General features: G+C 40.5%; 1 protein-coding gene across 1 annotated transcript in view; it reads right to left on the bottom strand.

Annotated features, from left to right (window-relative positions):
- Positions 1 to 1,044: 1,044 nt before the first annotated feature.
- The window catches only part of LOC149193021 (actin-100-like), a 41,239-nt gene continuing 19,642 nt past the window's right edge, over positions 1,045 to 22,641 (bottom strand). The window contains exons 2-3 of the mRNA XM_089407183.1: positions 2,508 to 3,148; positions 1,045 to 1,374 (exon numbers count right to left, since the gene is read on the bottom strand). Coding sequence (XP_089263309.1) covers positions 1,309 to 1,374; positions 2,508 to 3,148 — 707 coding nt within the window. The 3' untranslated portion in view covers positions 1,045 to 1,308. The remainder of the gene's footprint in view (positions 1,375 to 2,507; positions 3,149 to 22,641) is intronic.

Here is a 22,641-nt window from a genome sequence, read left to right as displayed (position 1 = left end):
CACGTGGAGAGCATGTGCCTTCTAGTTCTAGTCATCGGTCTGTGCGGGAGACTCCTATAAGACCACCACGACCTGCTTATACTCCTAGAGACTCTTGTGGCAAGGGCCACATGTAGATTTACAGTTTACTTGTCTTTTCTAGTTTCTATTAGTTTTCATAACTATTGAGTCTTGAGTCCTTGAATCTTGACTCTTTCATATCATAATGATATTTTTTGTAAACAATATATGACTGTGACAATGAAAATTTGAAGTTTGAAGTTGGCAATTATAACTCATTGGTAATGATTGTGAATTATGAATATGATGCTTCGTGAAAGATTAAAGTTGTTTCATTTCATTATTCATGTTTCATTTTATAACATTTCATTTCATGTTAACAGTTAGAACTTAGAACTTAGAAATATCTAAGATATTATTTCTTGTAATGGTTAAACTTAGCTTACAAGTACAACTTTGGTGATCAATGATGATAAATGTTATATATTGAATTTTCAATTTTGAAAGCTTGAAGTTGAAACTTTAAGATTGAATTTGATGAATCATGATTCATGAGACTCAATATGTTGCAGTTGTAATATGTATGTTACTAACTTGTGGACATGGTTGATGAAGATTATAACTTCTAGATGATTGATGTGATATGGTTCAATGATCAATCTATGTTTTTTTATGTTTTTTATATCTAATTCATCATTCTACATGTTTTTGTTGACATATATGTATCAAAAATTAAAAAATATAAAATATATATATATTTTTAAAAAATTGTTCTGGGATTCGCTCCAAAACCGGGAGCTTCTAAAAATGTCGCTCCTGCTCCCAAGTAACATTGATTGTGCCTTTGTATTGGCAAGAAAACTTGTTTCATGAAAATTGAAATTTTGTAAGTTAATATACATGTAACCAATTCAAACAACCAAGAATGAGAATTGAAATTCTGTAAGTTAATATGGAGTGACCAATTCATACAGCCAAGCACATTTTAGGAGACAAAAAGAACATTATATTATTCGTTCAATATAAGTAATAGTTACAAGCATCTCAAAAGAAATAACAAATAGACAACCCATTTTCCTTCCTACATAATTGCCAAACCATAATGATCAACCCAAAACATACATATTGTAGAAATCTAGTTGTCTCTGAGCTGTATGTAGTTAATCCGAAATCAATATCCTCAACCATACTTTTACAAACCTGGAGCCAGCAAACCATTTTCTCACAAAATAACTACTACTCGACAATAACTACTACTCGACAAGATTCAGGAAACAATGAACTCTCTACTGGAAACTACAGGATGGACTAAAAGCATTTCCTGTGAACAATTGATGGGCCACATTCGTCATATTCTGCTCGTGTTACCCACATCTGTACAAATCAACAATGAAATTAGTCACAAACATGCCTTTATTTGATGAATCAATGAACCAAATATGAAATAATCAGAATGATGTTATTTGATGTTAGAACCTTAGTATCGGTTAATATAAACAACAAAAGTTATAGTTCCTTAGCCAGAGATATCTTCGAGTAGAGTTGGGTCCAACTGGTATTAGAATGAAATTGCTAAGGTTAGGGTTTCATTTTTTCTATTAGACTAGTTCCAGTGTCTAAATTAATAAAATCAAAGAATACTTGTAGCCAAAGGCATTGGTTCATGACTAGCATCAAGCCATTCACATAGGTTCTATTATCAGTTTGGAGTCTGGACTACCCTCTTACATTTTTTATGTCAATCAAGTTATACCAGAGTTGGATACATCAACTTGTTCTCAATCGAACATTCTAGCTCAGACCATTTAGGACTAACTCTTTTCCATGCTCAAGTAAGACCTAGTAAGGTCTTTTTGGGACATGACTTAGCAAGCTGGCCTTTTAGGACTAGAGCTCTACTAAGGGCTGAGCTTCTATGATTGAAGCTCTACTTATATAAAACCTTTCAGGACCTGAAGTTCTATTTACATAGGACCTTTCAGGACCTTTCGTTTGGCAAAGGGAAGTTTATTTTTGGAAAGCTCAGGAAAGACCCTTTAACACCAACCTGGTATAGTCCTTCTAAGACCAGAGCTCTGCTTAGATAAGACCTTTCAGGAGCTTTCTTTTTGCAAAGGGAGTTTCAAGGAGACGAGGCACAGTGCAAGTCCTTGGTGATAATTGGTGGAAAAACTATAGGTCAGACCTGACACAAGAGTCTAAGGAAGTTTGTGCTTTGTGATGCAGCTCCTCAAGTATGTTTCTTAAGGAACTTAAAAATGTGTGGTTGTAAATTTCTTCCCCTATCAGAAACAATACCTGGGAGGGGTTTTCAGATCTCAAAACAATAACATACTTTTTATAAGCATGAAGGATACTAATGAAAATAATTGGCAATTAAATAAAGCCTATTTTCTGGAGTCTCATGATCCATTATTCCAAATATTTAAGCTATAGGTTATAGTTCAAGTGTTGAAATATGGTTGAGTTGATATTTCTGATTTCAAGAATGTGGTGGGCAGGACTACCTGTTGGAATGTGCTGAGAGAAGCCAGGATGGAGCCTCCAATCCAGACACTGTATTTTCTCTCTGGAGGAGCAACCACCTTGATCCTCATGCTACTTGGAGCAAGTGCTGTGATATATTTGTTCATCCGATCAGCCATGCCTGGAAACATAGTGGATCCCCCGCTCAAAACTATGTTACCATACAAGTCCTTTCGGATATCCACATCACATCTCATGATAGAGCTGTAAGTAGTTTCATGTACCCCCGGAGTTTCCATCCCAATGTGAGCAGGCTGGAATAAAATCTCTGGACAGCTAAATCTTTCAGAGCCAATTGTAATCACTTGGCCATCGGGAAGCTCATAAGTCTTTTCCAATGCAGTACAGGTCTTTTCCAGTTCCATCTCCTTTTCATAATCCATTGCAACATATCCGAATTTTTCCTTTATGTCTCGAACTATTTCTCGTTCTACTGTTGTAGTGAAGGAGTAACCTCTCTCAGTCAGGATATTGCATAGTGCATTAGTTAAGTCTCTACCTGCAAGGTCCACTCTATAGATTGCATGTGGGAGGGCATAGCCTTCATAGATGGGAACAACATGAGTGACACCATCTCCTGAATCTAGAACAATACCTGAAAATAGAATTTGGAATTCAAATATTTAAACATACTCTTTGTTTTGAAAAACCAAAATAAGTATCAAGCTTAACATCACTTGTATCAATCTCAGAGTGGTACTCGGTCTGGCAATTAGAGAACTTTGGGCTTGTCTCTTACTCAAGCCTGGAAAACTTTGACTTATCCTTTTATATTTGTTTGCTCAAGGGATTCCTTTTGGATGTTTGCCATGTATACTCCATTAGGGCAATTCTGGGAGCTTTGGGATATGGATTTCCAGGAAGTTCCGTAAATGCACAAAGTTTTGTGAAGGCATGAAGACTTCATTAACAACAATAGGACATCTATATTCTTGGTAACATCTAAGGCCCATGAAAAATGAGCACCAATGAATTAGAATAAAATGGCTATTAGATAAAAATAAAAACAATACAATGCCAGAATCTCACAAAAGAAATAATAAAAATAATTTGACTCTTGCAACACTTGCCAACTTCTGTTTGCCATTTTGACTATAAATGAAGATTATAGAAGTGCTCAGAACCACTTATGTTGCATGCTTCAAGACATCCTAAATTAAAACCTAGGTTAACAAAGAAAATCCTCCATAAGCTACATACATATGATAAGTCAGTGCTCCAAGTACTCTGGATCTAAAAAATTTAAGGATGTTCAATTTGAACTAGCGATTTTTGGCAAATTTTTAAATTCGTGAGTGATCTAATTATAAATTACAATTTACTTGCATCAAAGCAAAGCAAACAAATTAAAAAAAACTGAAAACCTGCAGCATTGTACATTGGATGCAAAGGGGTACACCTTAAAAATCAAATAACTACAAAGCTTTAAACAGTCTACAGTAAAACGGCATGCATCTTAAGCTCCACTAGCCAGAGCTAGCCACAGACTTGACAATCCATAGATTCAACCTACTATCCATCACGAGTTGACATAAGAAAATAAGTGATATAAATATATGCCGTGTGAAAAGCCTCCCATCAAAATTGGGAACAAAAACTGTAACTTAATTTGATTTTTAACTTCTGAAATATAGGCTCAATCTTAACAGTTACTGTCTCAAGCAGAGCAATCAATCTGCTAACTTATGCAAAAACAAGCAGAACTTTTGAGAGTGCACACCGTGAAAACTTTGGTTGGCAGAATGAGGGTATTAGCGCATAAGACACAAAATAGTCATTATTTATAATTATTTACCCACCAGACATGATCATAATTAGGAATCTCTAAATTTGCTAAGGCTCATCACATGAAAAGCGATTATACATGACATAAAAATGACTTGAGATGATGGCACGAGTCCAGACACTACTAATAATGTTCAAGCAACCCTGTGGAAGTAAGTGTGATTGACAGTTTCAGAATAGGGCAATCACAGAAAGAAACAGCAGCAGCAGTACTAAAATCAAATTACCAAATGTGCCTCAAATTATGGAGAAGGAGGCTGCTCTTTCACTCTATAGGGGACAGAGAAACTAGGGTAAAGTGCAATTTCAACTAAGGAGGATCTGGTTATGATGGGTACCTGATACATTTGCTTTGTAATTCTAACGTACTCATCCTAGTCTACAATATATCATGTATTTTTTAAATGTATTATATAAAATTTCATTAGCAGATTTTGAAGTTGAACAATGGATGTATGTCAAACCATGCACCAAGCCTCAACTTCTCCAATGGCAGGAAGCAGACTGGGAAAGGTGAAAGTCTGGGTGATTTTGACCAAAATATGCCCATGTCATAGTAGTAGCTTAGCCAAAGGAAGTGCATTAGGTTAATGGTTTTCCCTTGAGCAATGTTGCTCAAAGCAGGGATGAAGCGTGTCTATTTCTTGGAAGCAAAGCGTCGGAAGTGTTATTTTCCAAAAATCGTTAGAAGCAAAGCGTCTTGTGTGTGTGTATATATATTATATATTTGCATTTATATTAAAAAAACATCCAAAATGCCAAAGTAGCTGTAGAAGATATGAAAACATGCATATTTGTACATAAATCAAGATAAATATGGCATCCATTGTACATCAATGATTAATTATTTAAGAATCAACCATCTAGAATCTAGATTCCTCTCCTCTTGTCTAGTTTTTGCCTCTAGTTCAATTCTCTAGGGATATTAGTCAACACTGCCCAATTTTGATCAAACGTCTTAATCCAAGCCTTATAATATGGTAGAGAAAGCTTAACGTGCGTGATCAATGATTTTGACTTGATTGAAGGGTACACTTTTGCTAAGGCCATGGCAAAAGGGTTCAACAATCAACACCAAACACTGGGATACATATAGGGCTTGGTGCTCTTGATTAAATTCCAATCACCTATCCTCATACATGATATAATCTAATGAAATGCCACAATCCCGTTGATCCTGAAATCCCGAAAACTGTTAAGTCTGCTAAATTTTGAATGGAATTTGAAATTCTATTTTCTCCATATGAAGTCTGATAAGGTTGGAAACACTCTCAAACATAGTGAGTCATTTCATGGGAATGTTAAAAATTTCTAATCAAGTTTGAAAGGAGGCAATTACAAAAGAGCTATTATATTAGTAGACATGTATCTAATCCCATGTCAATAACACTATATCATGGGGCCAAATGCCTGGAAGAAAAACAACTACACTTTGGCAATGTACGAAGACCATACTAAGGCAGCAAACTGCACATCTATTTTTCAAGCATGTTTGAGTGAATTTCAAACTACTAACACCCACTGAATATGACAGAAACAACAAAATTCTATGACATCTTTGGAAATGCATTACGGCCATTAATAAACACCAATTTGAAAAGGGGCACAGCCTTCATCTTCTAAATTCCAACACATGAAAAAATATAAGTGGCCAATAGGACCTTATACGACTGTAGTGTGATTGCTAAGAATGTACGGCCATCAACATTTGACGATAGAAGATGATCAATTCTTATATTTTTAGCATAGAATAGACTGATCCATCGCTCCACTAATAAATTGTCCTTTCAGCTTTGAGGCATGCATGAGATTCCAGAGTAGAAAGTACTTTGGCTAGATGGTAGAAACAACAAAAGAAAGTTACTCAATGACAAGCTGAAAAGTTCATCAAGCATATCAACAAAATGCATCGATGGGTGGAAGTGGGCATTGCAAAAGACTCAGAAGTATAAGGAATCTCTTGATAAGCAACGAGTCAACCACAATATTAAGCCAAAGGAAAAGAATGGATGAAGGGATAGAATTTTAAATTGAAAACAAACTAATATGGACTATTTCAAATTCTGAAGCAAAGTGGTAAAAGTGCCTTCAAATTGGATCTATCACAATACATAGTCATTCTTCCATTTTGTTCAGTGTGGATAAACTAATTGTTTTGAACCATCAATGTTAGATGTATCAACCTTTCGAGAAAGACACCATTCTACAAGTCAGGGAGAATGAACCAAGAACAAAATGCAATAAATACACTAGATTTGAAGACAAGGACAACTCCATTGAACTAGCAAGTGGTTTCTCGAAGACCAACTCAAGTCTCAAAAGCAATTCCCTCATTTGGTGGACCAGATGATGGAGGAACACTATCCTCAAAAACGAGAGGTTTGATCTCTACCTGATTGACGTGAACAAGTTCACCAGCTGACCTCAACAGTGAGCTGACATAACCATGTCTTCCTTCACCCCTCCCCTTAAAGAATAGACATTTGTAATTAGAAATTCCCATTGACCAATGAACATAATATTCAGAAACATTGTCTACTATCTTCTCCCTCTTTTCGTATTTTTGGATTGAATGTTATCTATAACAGTGACGATAATCCCTTTGTACTCTTAATCGCAACTACTCTGATTAATCGCGATTGGAATATCTCACATCCGTTCAAAAGAGGCAGGGGAACTAAATGTGGTTGCATATTCTCTCATCTTCAACCTCCCCGTTCTCTTCACCCCCCGAAGATGTCATTATCAGGAATGATATCTAAAAAGCTCCATTCTAATTTTTAGGTTGCCCATTTTAGGCTTCTTGGTCTTATTTTGACTTCACACTTTGAGAAGATCCTTCAAATTCATGCTAGCCATATAGTTCATCTCGATGATCCTCAACGTCAGGGAATGTTCTCAAAAGCAGAAAGCAAAGACTGTCGATCACATTTCTTGTGAGGAATGGGTATGTAAGCTTTTGACCCTTATGGAAGGCAGAGACTGAAGATAATTTTATCTTTTTTAAGTGCTCAATCTATTATATCAGGACGCAATATGATTTCCCTTCCAAGGATTTGAGGGAGTTTCCATCCATGTTTTACAAATACTTTGATTGGAGATGTTTCAATTTGCTCCTCAAAGAGGTGGTCACCTTGAAAACTCTCTTGAGTACAATGAAAACTGCATATATTATTTTTTTACTCCCTATAATGAACGATGATTGCATGGCCGCTACTACTACAGATATTACACTGATATTCATGACAACAGTCATATAACCACTAGACATTACCCTTTCACAATAATTACCCAGAAGTAAACCTGTATTTGGAGACCCAATCTGTAGAGAGGAATAGGCCCCACTATTTTCCATTCCATCGTAGAGGACCATGCTGTGATCATATTAACTCCTCCACGTCTTCTTGGAGGAATTTTCAATTGAGGCAATTCAACTCATTGGAAAAAACAGACTTCCTGTGGCCTTTATATGGTAAGAACTAGTTACCTAGCTCTAAATAGACATAGTGGTTCTAAAGAAGTTTCACTGTTTAAAGAAATCACGATGAAATTCCATGGCTACGCACAGTCATCCTAGGAATACTAAGAGGGTTGACCTGCTAGGAATGAGTGCTATTTTCTTTTCATTTGATTATGATATTGCCCTGAGGGCTTAAACATAATACTATGTTTATTTTAGGCACACACATTCTCACCACGTCTTCGGACCCAACCACTTACAAATTTCAGATCATCACGCTGTAGAGTATAGTGATGCTCAACATACAACAAAGCCAGTGGGATGCGGTCATTCTGGTTCCTCCGCGGACCATGATCCAGGCTACATATTTCGTCAATTTGTACCAAATTTTGATTTCTGATAAAACGACATGATGACTGAACTTGTGGGTGGCTGATACTGTTACACTAAAAAATGTCACCATGACCACTTACAGTTAGTATGGCTCAAATCAACAGTCATGCTACCCTCTTAGGCAAGTCTTATGCCTCTGTTATCCATCTCAAACTCAAAGAAGAGAGAAAGTCTAGTCAAAAATATGTTTATCTCTGGGGTCGCAGGTTCTCTCTAGCCTCACCTGCGGGGACACTGACCATGTTCACAAAAGCTGCGTCCTTGGGCGCTCTGTATGTTAAGGGACAGGTGCGTCCTTCTGTAAAAGGCAAAATGCGCGAGTTTCATCTTAAAAAAGTTACTTGTGGTTACTTCTAGAACTTTCTAGAGGTCGGTTTGATGATTTGGATGCGCCTCCAGTTGGTTCATGTATCTCTATTAAGGGGGAACTTATCCCATCAATAAGGGAGCTATCCCACCCAAAGAGGGGGATTATCCCATTGATGGTGGACCTGAATAACCTCTTTACAGCACTATAAATAAAGACATTGAGCCAGAGGGAGGAGAGGTTGGAGCTATACATTTTCTTTGGGTAAATGCTGCAGGAATTAGGACTCCCATTTAGAACCTTGTGAGGAGAGATTGTCTTTGCTTGATTCTACTTGGAAGTGGGTGAGCTTTGTCAAAGTAGAGGAAAACCCTTGATGGACCCTGGGAGAAACTCTCCTTGCGGTTGATTATTTTACTAAGTGGGCCGAGGCGATGCCTACATTCGACGCAAGCGGCAAAACAACTGCAGTTTTCGTATTCAATCATATCATAACTAGGTTTGGTGTCCCACAAGCAATCGTTACCGACCATGGGAGCCATTTTCGAAATGTCATGATGACTGAGCTTACAAGCCAGCTTGGTTTGCGCCACGATAGCTCTACTCCTTATTATCCGCAAGCCAACGGTTTGGTTGAGTCTATCAACAAAGTTCTAGTTACCATGATCCGACGAACCATTGGTGTTCATCGGTCGAATTGGCACAACATGTTATTTTCAGCACTATGGGCATACCGAACCTCAGTGAAAAATTCAACAGGGTTCACTCCTTTCCAGCTAGTTTATGGCTTAGAAGCTGTGTTACCCATTGAATGCGAAATCCCATCACTTCAAATGGCTGTCGAATTACTTCCAGCTACTTCCGAAGAGGAGACACGTTTATTGTACTTGGCTAAATTAGATGAGACTCGACGTGATGCTACATTGGCAATCGAGACTCACGCGAAACGAATGAAAGCTCAGTATGATAGAAATGTAACCCCTCGAAGTTTTTCGGAAGGAGACCTAGTACTATTATATGATCAAGCTAACGATAAGCTAGGTGCCGGAAAATTCGTTCCCATGTGGCATGGGCCCTACATTGTAAAGCGAAAGCTAGCAAAAGGGGCTTATGAGCTAGTTGACTTTGATGGGGACTCTTTGGGTAAACCCAGAAATGGACTTTACTTAAAGAGGTATTATGCTTAAATGATGGGAATGGAGAAATGATCTTGCTCAAATCAACAGTCATGCTACCCTCTTAGGCAAGTCTTATGCCTCTGTTATCCATCTCAAACTCAAAGAAGAGAGAAAGTCTAGTCAAAAATATGTTTATCTCTGGGGTCGCAGGTTCTCTCTAGCCTCACCTGCGGGGACGCTGACCATGTTCACAAAAGCTGCGTCCTTGGACGCTCTGTATGTTAAGGGACAGGTGCGTCCTTCTGTAAAAGGCAAAATGCGCGAGTTTCATCTTAAAAAAGTTACTTGTGGTTACTTCTAGAACTTTCTAGAGGTCGGTTTGATGATTTGGATGCGCCTCCAGTTGGTTCATGTATCTCTATTAAGGGGGAACTTATCCCATCAATAAGGGAGCTATCCCACCCAAAGAGGGGGATTATCCCATTGATGGTGGACCTGAATAACCTCTTTACAGCACTATAAATAAAGACATTGAGCCAGAGGGAGGAGAGGTTGGAGCTATACATTTTCTTTGGGTAAATGCTGCAGGAATTAGGACTCCCATTTAGAACCTTGTGAGGAGAGATTGTCTTTGCTTGATTCTACTTGGAAGTGGGTGAGCTTTGTCAAAGTAGAGGAAAACCCTTGATGGACCCTGGGAGGAACTTGCACAACACCAAGGCCAGGTTGTAAGAGTTTCTTTGTTTCGTTATTAATACAAACTGGTTTATTTTTCTCAATAGCTTGTGTTAATGAGTTATTTCATGTGTTCCTTGGTCTGCATGTTAAATATATGTTTTATTATATGAAATGCAAGTGCTTGGTAATTGTTTGATTGTTTGTGGTTGCAGGAATTGACTTGAAGGAGGAGCTCATCCAGATCGGCAAGGACGGACTACAACAACCGCGCTTTGGAATAAGGTAAGCCTAAACACTTGTAGTTTTCATGTTTTAAAAGTTATATTTAGAGAAAGATCACTCCATTTTGTCTTGTTTGTCGCTAGAGAGTTTAGACTCCTAGGGAGGTCAGTTGTGTCCGCACAAACGACTTTTTCCGCCACGACAAATTGGCGACTCCGCTGGGAATGGGTATTATGCTTAATCCTGGTTTTCCAGGAGGATATAATATCCCAAATGCGACTCCTGTTCCTAGTTATCCTGGATATCCTCCTCCTGGGGCTGGTATTGTGACCCAGAGTTTTAGAGATCCTAACCGGCAGTTACCGTTTATTGCAACTTTAGATTTACCCGACTTGACGCGCCTAACGAACGATCCAATTCAATATCTTCAGTTCTGGCCGCCAATGCCAAATAAGTTGCCTAGTGATATACCCAAGTTCGAAGGTAAGTCTGGAGAGGATCCGTCCAATCATGTGATGACTTACCACCTCTGGTGTGCTTCGAATTCTATCTCAGATGATTCCATCCGCTTACGTCTTTTCCAGCGTACACTCATTGGCCTCGCGGCCAAGTGGTACATTGAGTTACCACGGGCCTCTTTTTACAACTTTAGCCAGTTAGCTACCTCGTTCTTAACTCACTTTCAGTTGCCGGTCAGATACGATAACGGCACGGAGTTATTAACTTCACTAAAACAATCGACGTCCACGTATATTTCTGATCACATTCATGAGTGGAGACGTCGAAGGCGATTAGTGAAAGTTTTTATCCTGGACCAAATCTTAGCTGAATGGTTTGTCAAATCATTATTACCGAAGATTACTGAAGATGTTGCTAAGGCCGGAGTAGTTACTGAGGAGCAAGTCATTGCTCAGGCACAATACCTTGACTTAGTTTACACTCAGTCAGGTACGTTACACGAGAAGATTCCGGATCTTCCAAAGTCGAATCAAATCGCTGCTGCTCCTTCGGGATCTCATGCCGCTGATGGTATGATTGGTATCGTGACTACGAAGAGTAAGAAGAAGTCTTCCAAGGCCTCCAATACTCCAATTATCACTTTGCCTGATTCTCCGACGGGAGAGTCTTCTCCTCCTGAACTTACCGCCGACATTCACGCTATAGAGTCATCTACGGCCAAATCAAAAAACGGTGGAAAGAAGAAAGGAAAGAAGAAGGCTAAAGCAGACAAGGCTCCAAAGGAGAAAACTGAAAATTCGGAAACCAATGACGAAAAACGAAAACCTCGATATCCTTGTCTTATTTGTGAAGAGGATCATTTTACGAGAGATTGCCCTCATCGGGCCGAGGTTGTAAAAATAGTCAAAGGTTCTCCCACTCCTGCTGTGTTAAAGAATCCATTTCCAGAGCAAGAGAATAAGATGATAGGTTCTTCTTCGAATGCCAGTGAAGAACCCATTTTGATGATGTCTCATGTGAGGATTGCGACTCGATCGCAAGATTATGGTAGTAAGGCTCCTGTTGATGGTAAGGAAGCAGAATCTTCTCAATCTAACCCATCAACCTCAGCTCCTGGTTCCGATCCACTACAGATCGAAAAACCTAACCCAGACTTAGTGATTAAGCCACCCGCCAAGGGTGTACTTCGAAGGTCTGCTTTCAATCCACATGCGAGAGCAGCCCAGAATTACAACATTGTTGAGGACTTAGCTGTTTCACCTTCAACAATGTCGGCACTCGAAGTGCTGCAATCATGCCCAGCACAACGGAAATTGCTTTTGTCGGCTATCGGAGCTGTCGATGTTCAGGACCCGAACCTAATGATCTTTGATCTAGAAAATAGTACACCACGTCTCCCCCATCAAATGGCTTTCCAAATTCCAGTGATAGTCAAAAACAGGCCTATTCATCGGACTGTGATTGATGAGGGAGATTCTACGTGTATTATGTCGATTCGATGTTGGAGATCGCTTGGTTCTCCTTCGTTGAACCAATCCCCCACCATCCTTAAGGCCTTTGATGGCCGTGGGTTCCGTCCGTTTGGTATTCTACAAGAATTGCCTATAGGGGTTGAAGGTAAAACCGTTAGTCTGGATGTGGAAGTGGTTGATGCCCCTCTAGACTACAACCTTCTTTTGGGTCGAAGTTGGTCATATGCTATGACAGCGGTCGTTTCATCGGTCTTCAGAATAATTAAGTTTCCACATAATGGTAAGATCGTGACTATTGATCAGCTGACATACTTTTCATCCGACCCAGCCTCTTCAGAGAGTATCCAGCATGTTGGTAAAACGACAATCCCTTATAGGGATGTTGGTGTAGGTTTAGTTAAGGATTCCGGTTTACTGGGAACTTTTCCTCTCCCTCCACTCAACGCAGATCCTTCATTTGCAACCATTCATATGATTACATCAGAAAACATTATTTATGACGATCCTTGGTTCGTCCCATCTGATTCTGAGATAGACTCACTCGGTGATGTTATGCCTTTGAGTCCATATGAAATTGCTTATGAAGCTCTCATGTCTTTTACTGACTTTCATTCAACCAAAGTCGACCAAATGAATGTGGTCAGTGAAGAGTCACTTTTCACCTCACCCTTAGAACGGATAACGTTTCCCGAAGTCGTGTCATCTGACGAACAACTTCGCGAAATCCTAAGTGTAGACGATCTACCATGGGAAGATCTCCATCACAGATCTTCGTTTTTACCTAAGGATGATGCATTTGAAAATGATTTTTCATCTATCTTTACCGCTGAATATGTCAAAGACGCTCAGGATCCAACGAAACATTCTGATTCAGAGCTGAATTTAGGGAATATTTCTCGTACTATTCCCATTGATATTTCAGTGAAGCCCGGAATCGAGGAAAACATTCATATAGGTGCCGCATGTACTGAAGAAAAAATCCGAACTTACAAGGCCCTATTCCAAGAATTCCGCGACGTGTTTGCCTGGTCTTACGAGGAAATGCCGGGAATTGATCCTGCCATTGTTATTCATGAAATAAAGACCTACCCGGATGCTAAACCCGTCCGGCAACGGTTGCGTCAAATTCACCCTCGAAAAGCGGCTGCGATTAAAGCAGAAGTCGAAAAGCTGTTGAAAGCAGGTTTCATTTATCCGATCCCGTTAACGGATTGGGTATCGAATATTGTTCCGGTCAACAAGAAACAAGGAACAATAAGAATCTGTATCGATTATAGGGATATAAATCGAGCTTGTCCAAAAGACAACTATCCTATGCCTTATATCGATCAAATTATTGATGATTGTGCCGGAAGTCAAATGTTTTCCTTCATGGATGGTTTTTCGGGCTATAATCAAATCAATATTCTACCTACCGACCAACCAAAAACGGCATTCATTTGTCCATGGGGGACATTTGCTTATTGCAAGTTACCTTTTGGACTTAAGAATGCCGGGGCCACTTTTCAACGGGCGATGTCTTATGCATTTCATGATATCAAGCACATTGTGCAACCCTATCTCGATGATTTGCCTGCTCATTCTTTACATCGAGCTGATCACCTTGTCCACCTACGAGCAATCTTTATGAGGTGTAGGCATTATCGAATTCGGTTGAATCCCCACAAGTGTGTTTTCTGTATAGAAACAGGTCGATTGCTGGGATTTTTTGTTTCAAAAGCCGGCATTCGCGTCGATCCCTCGAAAGTCGAGGCTATCATCAAATTGCCTCCTCCTTCGAGTTTGCGCCAACTCCAAAGTTTGCAAGGGAAAGCGAACTTTTTACGCCGATTCATCCCAAACTACGCCGAGGTCACTAAAGGTTTTACACGGTTGTTGAAACAGAATGCACAATTCTTTTGGGACGAGATTGCCCAACAATCTTTTGATGCACTTAAACACGCGTTGACCCATGCACCGTTATTGCATCCTCCCAACTACAACCAAGACTACTTCTTATACCTCGCAGCTTCGCATTCCACCATTGGAATGGTGTTAGTTCAAGAAGATGAATTCGGAGCGGAGCATGTGATATATTATCTTAGTAGGACCTTGAATCCAACTGAGCTAAAATATTCGCATGTGGAGAAATTGGCCCTGGCAGCCGTTCAAGCTGTCCAGCGTTTCCGTCACTACATTCTTCTCCGCAAAACTACAGTTATTTCGGATTGCAACCCTATGATTTATATTTTGACAAAACAACTGCTAGGGGGAAAGTACTCTAAATGGATTGTTATCCTGCAAGAGTTCGACTTGGAGTTCGAGAAGTCCAAGTCTAAGAAATCCTTAGTTTTTGCGGAATTGATGTGTGATTTCCCGAGTGCTGACACAGAGACTGTGGCAGAGGAGTCCATTGCGGACGAATCTTTGTTTCTTATCAGTACTGTAGATCCGTGGTACGGGGATATAATCATTTATCTCCAAACCCAAACCTTTCGGCCTGAAGCTTCCAAAGCAGAACGTCGAAAAATTCGGTTTCAATCCCAGCCATACAAAATTATTGGAGATACACTTTATCGCCGGGGGGCAGACTTTGTTTTTCGACGTTGTTTAACTCACGAAGAGGCTGAGAGAGTTTTGAATGATTGTCACTCTGGAGCATGTGGCGGTCATATGTCTGGGTATGCCACAGCTCAGAAGGTGTTGCGCGCTGATTATTTCTGGCCGTCTATGTTTAAAGATTGTATCATTACAGTCAGGAAGTGCCACAACTGTCAAGTGTTTGATCGCAAGATGCGCGCTCCACCTGCTCCTCTCCACCCTATAATTGCCGTTGGTCCATTCGCCAAATGGGGTATCGACTTTATTACTTGTAACCCTCACTCGGCCGGGGGGCATACGTATATCATCCTTGCGGTTGATTATTTTACTAAGTGGGCCGAGGCGATGCCTACATTCGACGCAAGCGGAAAAACAGCTGCAGTTTTCGTATTCAATCATATCATAACTAGGTTTGGTGTCCCACAAGCAATCATTACCGACCATGGGAGCCATTTTCAAAATGTCATGATGACTGAGCTTACAAGCCAGCTTGGTTTGCGCCACGATAGCTCTACTCCTTATTATCCGCAAGCCAACGGTTTGGTTGAGTCTATCAACAAAGTTCTAGTTACCATGATCCGACGAACCATTGGTGTTCATCGGTCGAATTGGCACAACATGTTATTTTCAGCACTATGGGCATACCGAACCTCAGTGAAAAATTCAACAGGGTTCACTCCTTTCCAGCTAGTTTATGGCTTAGAAGCTGTGTTACCCATTGAATGCGAAATCCCATCACTTCAAATGGCTGTCGAATTACTTCCAGCTACTTCCGAAGAGGAGACACGTTTATTGTACTTGGCTAAATTAGATGAGACTCGACGTGATGCTACATTGGCAATCGAGACTCACGCGAAACGAATGAAAGCTCAGTATGATAGAAATGTAACCCCTCGAAGTTTTTCGGAAGGAGACCTAGTACTATTATATGATCAAGCTAACGATAAGCTAGGTGCCGAAAAATTCGTTCCCATGTGGCATGGGCCCTACATTGTAAAGCGAAAGCTAGCAAAAGGGGCTTATGAGCTAGTTGACTTTGATGGGGACTCTTTGGGTAAACCCAGAAATGGACTTTACTTAAAGAGGTATTATGCTTAAATGATGGGAATGGAGAAATTTTTAGATAGGTTAGATTTTCTTTCTAGCTAGCAAGTGTGTTAGTTTAGTCAGTGTGCTTAGCTTAGAGAGTGTGGTTTTTCGTCGTTATTCTGGCTTATCTTGGTTTTACTCTTGATATTGCAGATGTCGACGCCTCTCCAAACATATATTGGATTTGCTGATGGTGCTTGTCGTAGTACACAGAACATCTCTTCCGCAGCTTGGGTTATCTATTCGCCCTCTGACGAGTTAGTTTCTATGCATGGGGTAAGCCTCGGTCAAACAACGAACAACATTGCAGAATACAGTGCAGTGATTGAATTATTATCTGAATCTATTTCATTTGGAATTCGACGTTTGACAGTGAGGTTAGATTCTGAACTTGTTGTATTACAGCTTAATAGAGTTTATGCCATTAGGAATCCTGTGTTATTAAGGTTGTTTTTGAGAGTGCGTCTCTTGGAACGTGAATTTGATTACATTGAATATCAACATATTCCAAGGTCTTTGAATACATTAGCAGATGCAATTGCTTCTCGAATGTTGGACAGACATTTACGATAATCATGCAAGTAAATTTAAAAACATTTCATCACATATGTTAAACAAGATAAGCCGGTAATAGTGATATATATAGATATAAGTGTGTCAAAAAATATATACATCGTCTTCGATCATAGGTTGAAAACACCTTATGATCGGCAAAATGATAGTACAAAAAGTCAAAATGTCACATGTGACTACAAAAGTGACTAGTCAATCACTGGTGGTGCTCTCTGTATGACACCACTGCGCGGGCTACCTTACGCAAAAATCTCCTAAACGGTCCAGGGACTGCGACTACAAAATGCTGAAGTCTGATAGGAATGTCGTCCATAGTAGTCTCAGGTATGTCTGCCGTGAGACGCTCTAGATCATGCTCCAACTCAGCTAGTACGTCTGCAGCCGCGTCCTGTGGGGCCGGTACCGGTGCAGCTGGATGTAATCTATCAAAAGGCCGGAGGTTGGCTGGACGCTGTGGACCAACATCTGCATTTTGAAAATTTTTACTGTTAGTTTTGAGACGATATATATGAAAAATAAAAAAATACATAATTAGAAAACTTGTGAAAATAAAAGTACCTCTGTCATCCCATTGTTCTCCCTGTGGAAGAACCATGTCCGGATCACCTCTGAAATCCATTCCGGCATAAGGAAAGTCCTGTATCGAAAAAACCTGGTCCTCTAACCAGTGAAAGTAACTATCTGAGAATCGAACTACTGTCGCACCCTCGTCAGGATGCCGGGCCATCACCGCAACCCATCATATCAGCTTTGGCTGCCGAGGACCCAAGATATCAACAGTGAGTTGCTGAGGGATCAACATTGGAACTCTCTCCAAGGCAAAGCTCACGACTATAGGCCCATATCCAAAAGTCTTTAGTCGTCTGTTCTTTGCCTTGGTCAGTTGGCTCTTCATATGAGCCGACACAGCTTCACACCAGTTGAAAATGGTGCCTTGGTAACAGTCAATTGCCATCCGCATTTGGGATCCGGAAGCAATGTGTAAAGCGGCCGCACCGCAAATTCTGGTAACCGTGAACGCTATGACTTTGAGTTCCGGTAGAGTGATGTGTTTTATCTCTATGCCTTTTGAATGGTGAGCCCCACGTGTGCACCAATCCTCGCGGAGACTATCAAGGGATTGGCCACCCGGCCTAGTCCCCGCAAGACTGAGTTGCTCACCTTTGTTCAGCAAGCCAGTGAGAAAGTATACATCCGAGGGCTCTATCTCGAGCTGGTGCCCTCCTATGTAAAAGCATTGTTCTTGAACGTTCCATCGCTCAACCAGCCATTCCAAGAATCTTACCTGGCCCCTCATGCCCGGTATGGTCCAATATTTGTATAATCCGCATGCTCTTAGGGCATCCAGAGAAGGTTGGTGATTTATTGCAGCTTCATCTTCCTCTACATGCTCTCTTTCTCTCCAGTCTAACATGATTAATGCCCTGCATATCAAAAATAGCAATTAGAAATTGATTTGGGAATTTTTGGTGGTTTTTTGAGGGAGTTGGGGTTTTGAAATGCGCACTTCTCGGAAGACGCACCCCGGCTTTGTAGCACAGGGCGCCCAGACGCAGCTGGCCTGAAGGCGGGCTGCGTCTTCCGACCGTTTTCCCGTATGAGAAAAAGTCGGGGGACGCAGGTCACCCGAAGGGCACCTGCGTCCGCCGAGAGGCGCATTCCAAAACCAAAACCCCCTCAAAAAATGAAACTAAGACCTAAAAATTAATTCTAAATGGATAGAAATGCAGAGTAGGATGTGTAAAATACCTGGATGAGACGGCGTTCGATTCCGACGGTCAGATTTTCCGCAGCGACCACGGGAAGTTTCTTGTCAAAAGCTCCTTTTTCAACCTCCAAAGTCAAATGGTAAAAATGACATGGTAAAAGGTCTTTTTATAGGTTTTTTGGATGAATTAGTTCATTTTTTACCATGAAAAGATGTTCTTCAATGTATTTTTGCCTATTTTAAGCAGGTATGAGTAATGTGTCGCTTTTGTGCAGGACAAAGGGATTTCGAGGGAAATTGTAATTTTTTCACAAACAAAATATCAGAGTCATCTTTTAAGCCCTTTTCTGACTCCTAAAACATGAAAAGATCGCCGAGCATTTCTTTTACACTCGTTAAAACGGAATTAAAAGACGGTCCCCTTTTAGCTCTTTTCTGACCGTAAAATCAGGAAAAGATTGCCGGGTTTTTGTCGTTTCAAACTCGATAAGGAAATAAAACGACGTGTCCTTGATCGCTTTTTACTTTTCAGGTCAACGACACTATTATGAAAGTACTCCTTGGTCGCAAGATCAAGCGGTTCCCCCGGGTATTATTTTATACTTTTTCGGGCTTGAGGGACACAAATTTACGAAAAAGTTCAACGTGGAGTCTCCTTTAGTTTTTTCAGACTCTCTAAAATTGAAAAACGCCGAGTTTCTCCTATACTGGGCTCGTTAAACTTTTACAGTAGAGGACCTGTTCAATTACAAACAGGAACGAACCACTCCTTCCTAGGGTTCGAATTTAAACTAGGTTGGACTCGTCCGAAGGATGAGCTTATAATCAAGCATATGTTATCCTCCTCAAGCTTGTTAAAAAATAAAGAGGTACTTGCCAGAAATGGTGGGGGAAAAGAGAGAAGAATGAGCCTATTTGTTACCTTTTATCTCAAAAGAAACTTTATTACTGCTCTTGAACACGACACTTTTCATTCACCTGGGTTGGGAAATCTTTTACCTCACAGTTGACCAAACCACTTTGAAAGTCTTTAACCGGGTTTCGGGGATTAACTTTGAGTTATTCGTCACCAAGCCATCTGTCGTGTCGTTATGTGTTCAAGAGGTCTGCAAGCAAAAACTTTCATCTGCAAAATACTTGTCATCCATTTGGCCATCCCTGAGTCAGTCCTTACAGCAACATTTCTTCAATTTGAACAATGATTTCGTGTTGCGGGATTGCCTGCAACGGGTCGCTTTCTATCGACATCGACACATTATCTAGAAAGATGACTTAGGAATCGACAGCACCTTGAAGTCTGCATGCATCAATGGCAGGTTTCTCGCCTTTGACGTCAGTTTACATCATTGACTTTCGATCCAAGGATTCCGTGAAGTGTTCGACACCAAAACATCTATTCACATTTCACGGGTTGTGCTTGGTACTTTGAGAACCATTGACATTACTGGTGGTTTCTCTCACGCTTGTTAACAGTTTACATCATCGACTGGTAATCAAGCGGTTTCTAACATGTTCGACATCGAATCATTTAATCACATGGCTAGAATCGTACCAATTCGGGAAGTAGAAGTGAAGACCCTGGATCTAGTTTCTACCATCCAGGCTGTGAGGAGTTTTGTATTCATTATCTATGTAGACTAATCATAAACAGATGGCTACGTCCATACTGTGTCTACAAAAGTCTATAAAAAATGATGTACTGCAAGATCATTCCTGTATCATAATAGTTAGTCCATTAGTTAAAGTTTTGAATCTGAGTATGGGAATGCCTACCTCAGTGATGATATAATCTTATCCATGTATTTTGTGTTGAAAATTGCAGGTTCCAACCAGGCCATCCACAAGACAATCCTTGAAATGATAAAGCGCTTCACCCTTCCTAGAATTACAAAACCCTAAATCTATTCCAGGCTTCGCACTTTAGGGGGCAATATGTTACACTAAAAAATGTCACCATGACCACTTACAGTTAGTATGGCTCAAATCAACAGTCATGCTACCCTCTTAGGCAAGTCTTATGCCTCTGTTATCCATCTCAAACTCAAAGAAGAGAGAAAGTCTAGTCAAAAATATGTTTATCTCTGGGGTCGCAGGTTCTCTCTAGCCTCACTTGCGGGGACGCTGACCATGTTCACAAAAGCTGCGTCCTTGGACGCTCTGTATGTTAAGGGACAGGTGCGTCCTTCTGTAAAAGGAAAAATGCGCGAGTTTCATCTTAAAAAAGTTACTTGTGGTTACTTCTAGAACTTTCTAGAGGTCGGTTTGATGATTTGGATGCGCCTCCAGTTGGTTCATGTATCTCTATTAAGGGGGAACTTATCCCATCAATAAGGGAGCTATCCCACCCAAAGAGGGGGATTATCCCATTGATGGTGGACCTGAATAACCTCTTTACAGCACTATAAATAAAGACATTGAGCCAGAGGGAGGAGAGGTTGGAGCTATACATTTTCTTTGGGTAAATGCTGCAGGAATTAGGACTCCCATTTAGAACCTTGTGAGGAGAGATTGTCTTTGCTTGATTCTACTTGGAAGTGGGTGAGCTTTGTCAAAGTAGAGGAAAACCCTTGATGGACCCTGGGAGGAACTTGCACAACACCAAGGCCAGGTTGTAAGAGTTTCTTTGTTTCGTTATTAATACAAACTGGTTTATTTTTCTCAATAGCTTGTGTTAATGAGTTATTTCATGTGTTCCTTGGTCTGCATGTTAAATATATGTTTTATTATATGAAATGCAAGTGCTTGGTAATTGTTTGATTGTTTGTGGTTGCAGGAATTGACTTGAAGGAGGAGCTCATCCAGATCGGCAAGGATGGACTACAACAACCGCGCTTTGGAATAAGGTAAGCCTAAACACTTGTAGTTTTCATGTTTTAAAAGGTATATTTAGAGAAAGATCACTCCATTTTGTCTTGTTTGTCGATAGAGAGTTTAGACTCCTAGGGAGGTCAGTTGTGTCTGCACAAACGACTTTTTCCACCACGACAGATACTCCCTCAGCATAAGAGGAAGCCTAATTATTTAAAATTCCAGTCAAACGAGAAAATAGCAAAAGCATTTCTGCATGATCTACAAGGGACAAAATCAGTTTAAAATGCCTGTCAAACGAAAAAATAGAAAAAGCATTTCTGTATGATCTACAAGGGACAAAATCAGAGAACATGACACTCCAAACATCAATCAGAGCCCATAAATTAAAAACAAGGGTTTTCAATATCTAGTCATTTCTTCTTGAATTGAATAGTAATAAAAACGCCTGCTCTGATTTTTCGGAACTGTAGACCCAACCCAGATTGTTTTATATTCAATTCGCATCACTCAATTAACAAAACCGAGAATATGCCCACACAACTGAATAACCTAACACTGAGTAAACCCAATTTCAGCCCAACAACAAAAGAACAGAACCCCAAAACTGGATCTCAAACGAGCTGTAAAAAAGTTGTACCTTTGACAGGGCGCCTGCATGATAATTTGTCGCTGAAACCCTCAGAAATTCAGCGGCGGAGGGTCTGTATTTCGTTTGGGAATCGAACCGGCGAACAACGGGTAGTCAATATCTCGAGTACCTTGAGGCTCCTTACGCTAGAATAAACCTACTAAACTTATAAGAACGGTGGACAAATCTAGGTTTTGAGGATATGCGGGGGTTTGGACCTGGCCATATCTTCTTCTACCATATTTCCAATGCTATGTTGCTTGCTTGCTTCCTGTTTATTCTGAGATACCACTTACCCCGTGTGAAAACCGACTTTATCAAACAGGATCACCCAGACACAACAAGAAGATCATGTCCAAAGGTATGGTGATGGGCCAGCTCGATACTTCCGGCCTTGAATTTGACAACAAGAAGGTCATGCACAAAGGTATGGTGATGGGCCGGCTCAATACTTCCGACCTTGAATTTGACAATGGCAGCAGCAGGGCTTTCTCGCACGATGCTCATGGATCCCCCGGGCATGATATCCACATCCTGGAAGTTTCTCGTTTTGCTTAATGAACAGAGAGTGCAGGAGGGTTTTGCTTAATGAATAGAGAGCGCAGGAGGATTCAGAGTGCAGTGCATGCTTGCCAGATGCCAGATGCGATGCGCGGCCAGATGCCAGATGTGATGCGCGGCGAGGGATAATGAATCGAACACTTCGAATCAAACGGTGAATATTAATTCCATCGTCTAACAACGAAATCAATGGCGCAGGAAGGTACAGAGTGGCACTGGAGGGGAGTTCTTCCCAGAGGAACGCCTTACGACGTAAATATGTGCCAGTGAG

The sequence above is a fragment of the Pinus tabuliformis genome, chromosome 2_2 (assembly GCF_031772625.1).
Source record: "Pinus tabuliformis cultivar Carrire ecotype Pingquan chromosome 2_2, CPIR1, whole genome shotgun sequence".
NCBI lineage: Eukaryota > Viridiplantae > Streptophyta > Pinopsida > Pinales > Pinaceae > Pinus > Pinus tabuliformis.
This window is presented reverse-complemented; position numbering and strand designations above follow the sequence as displayed.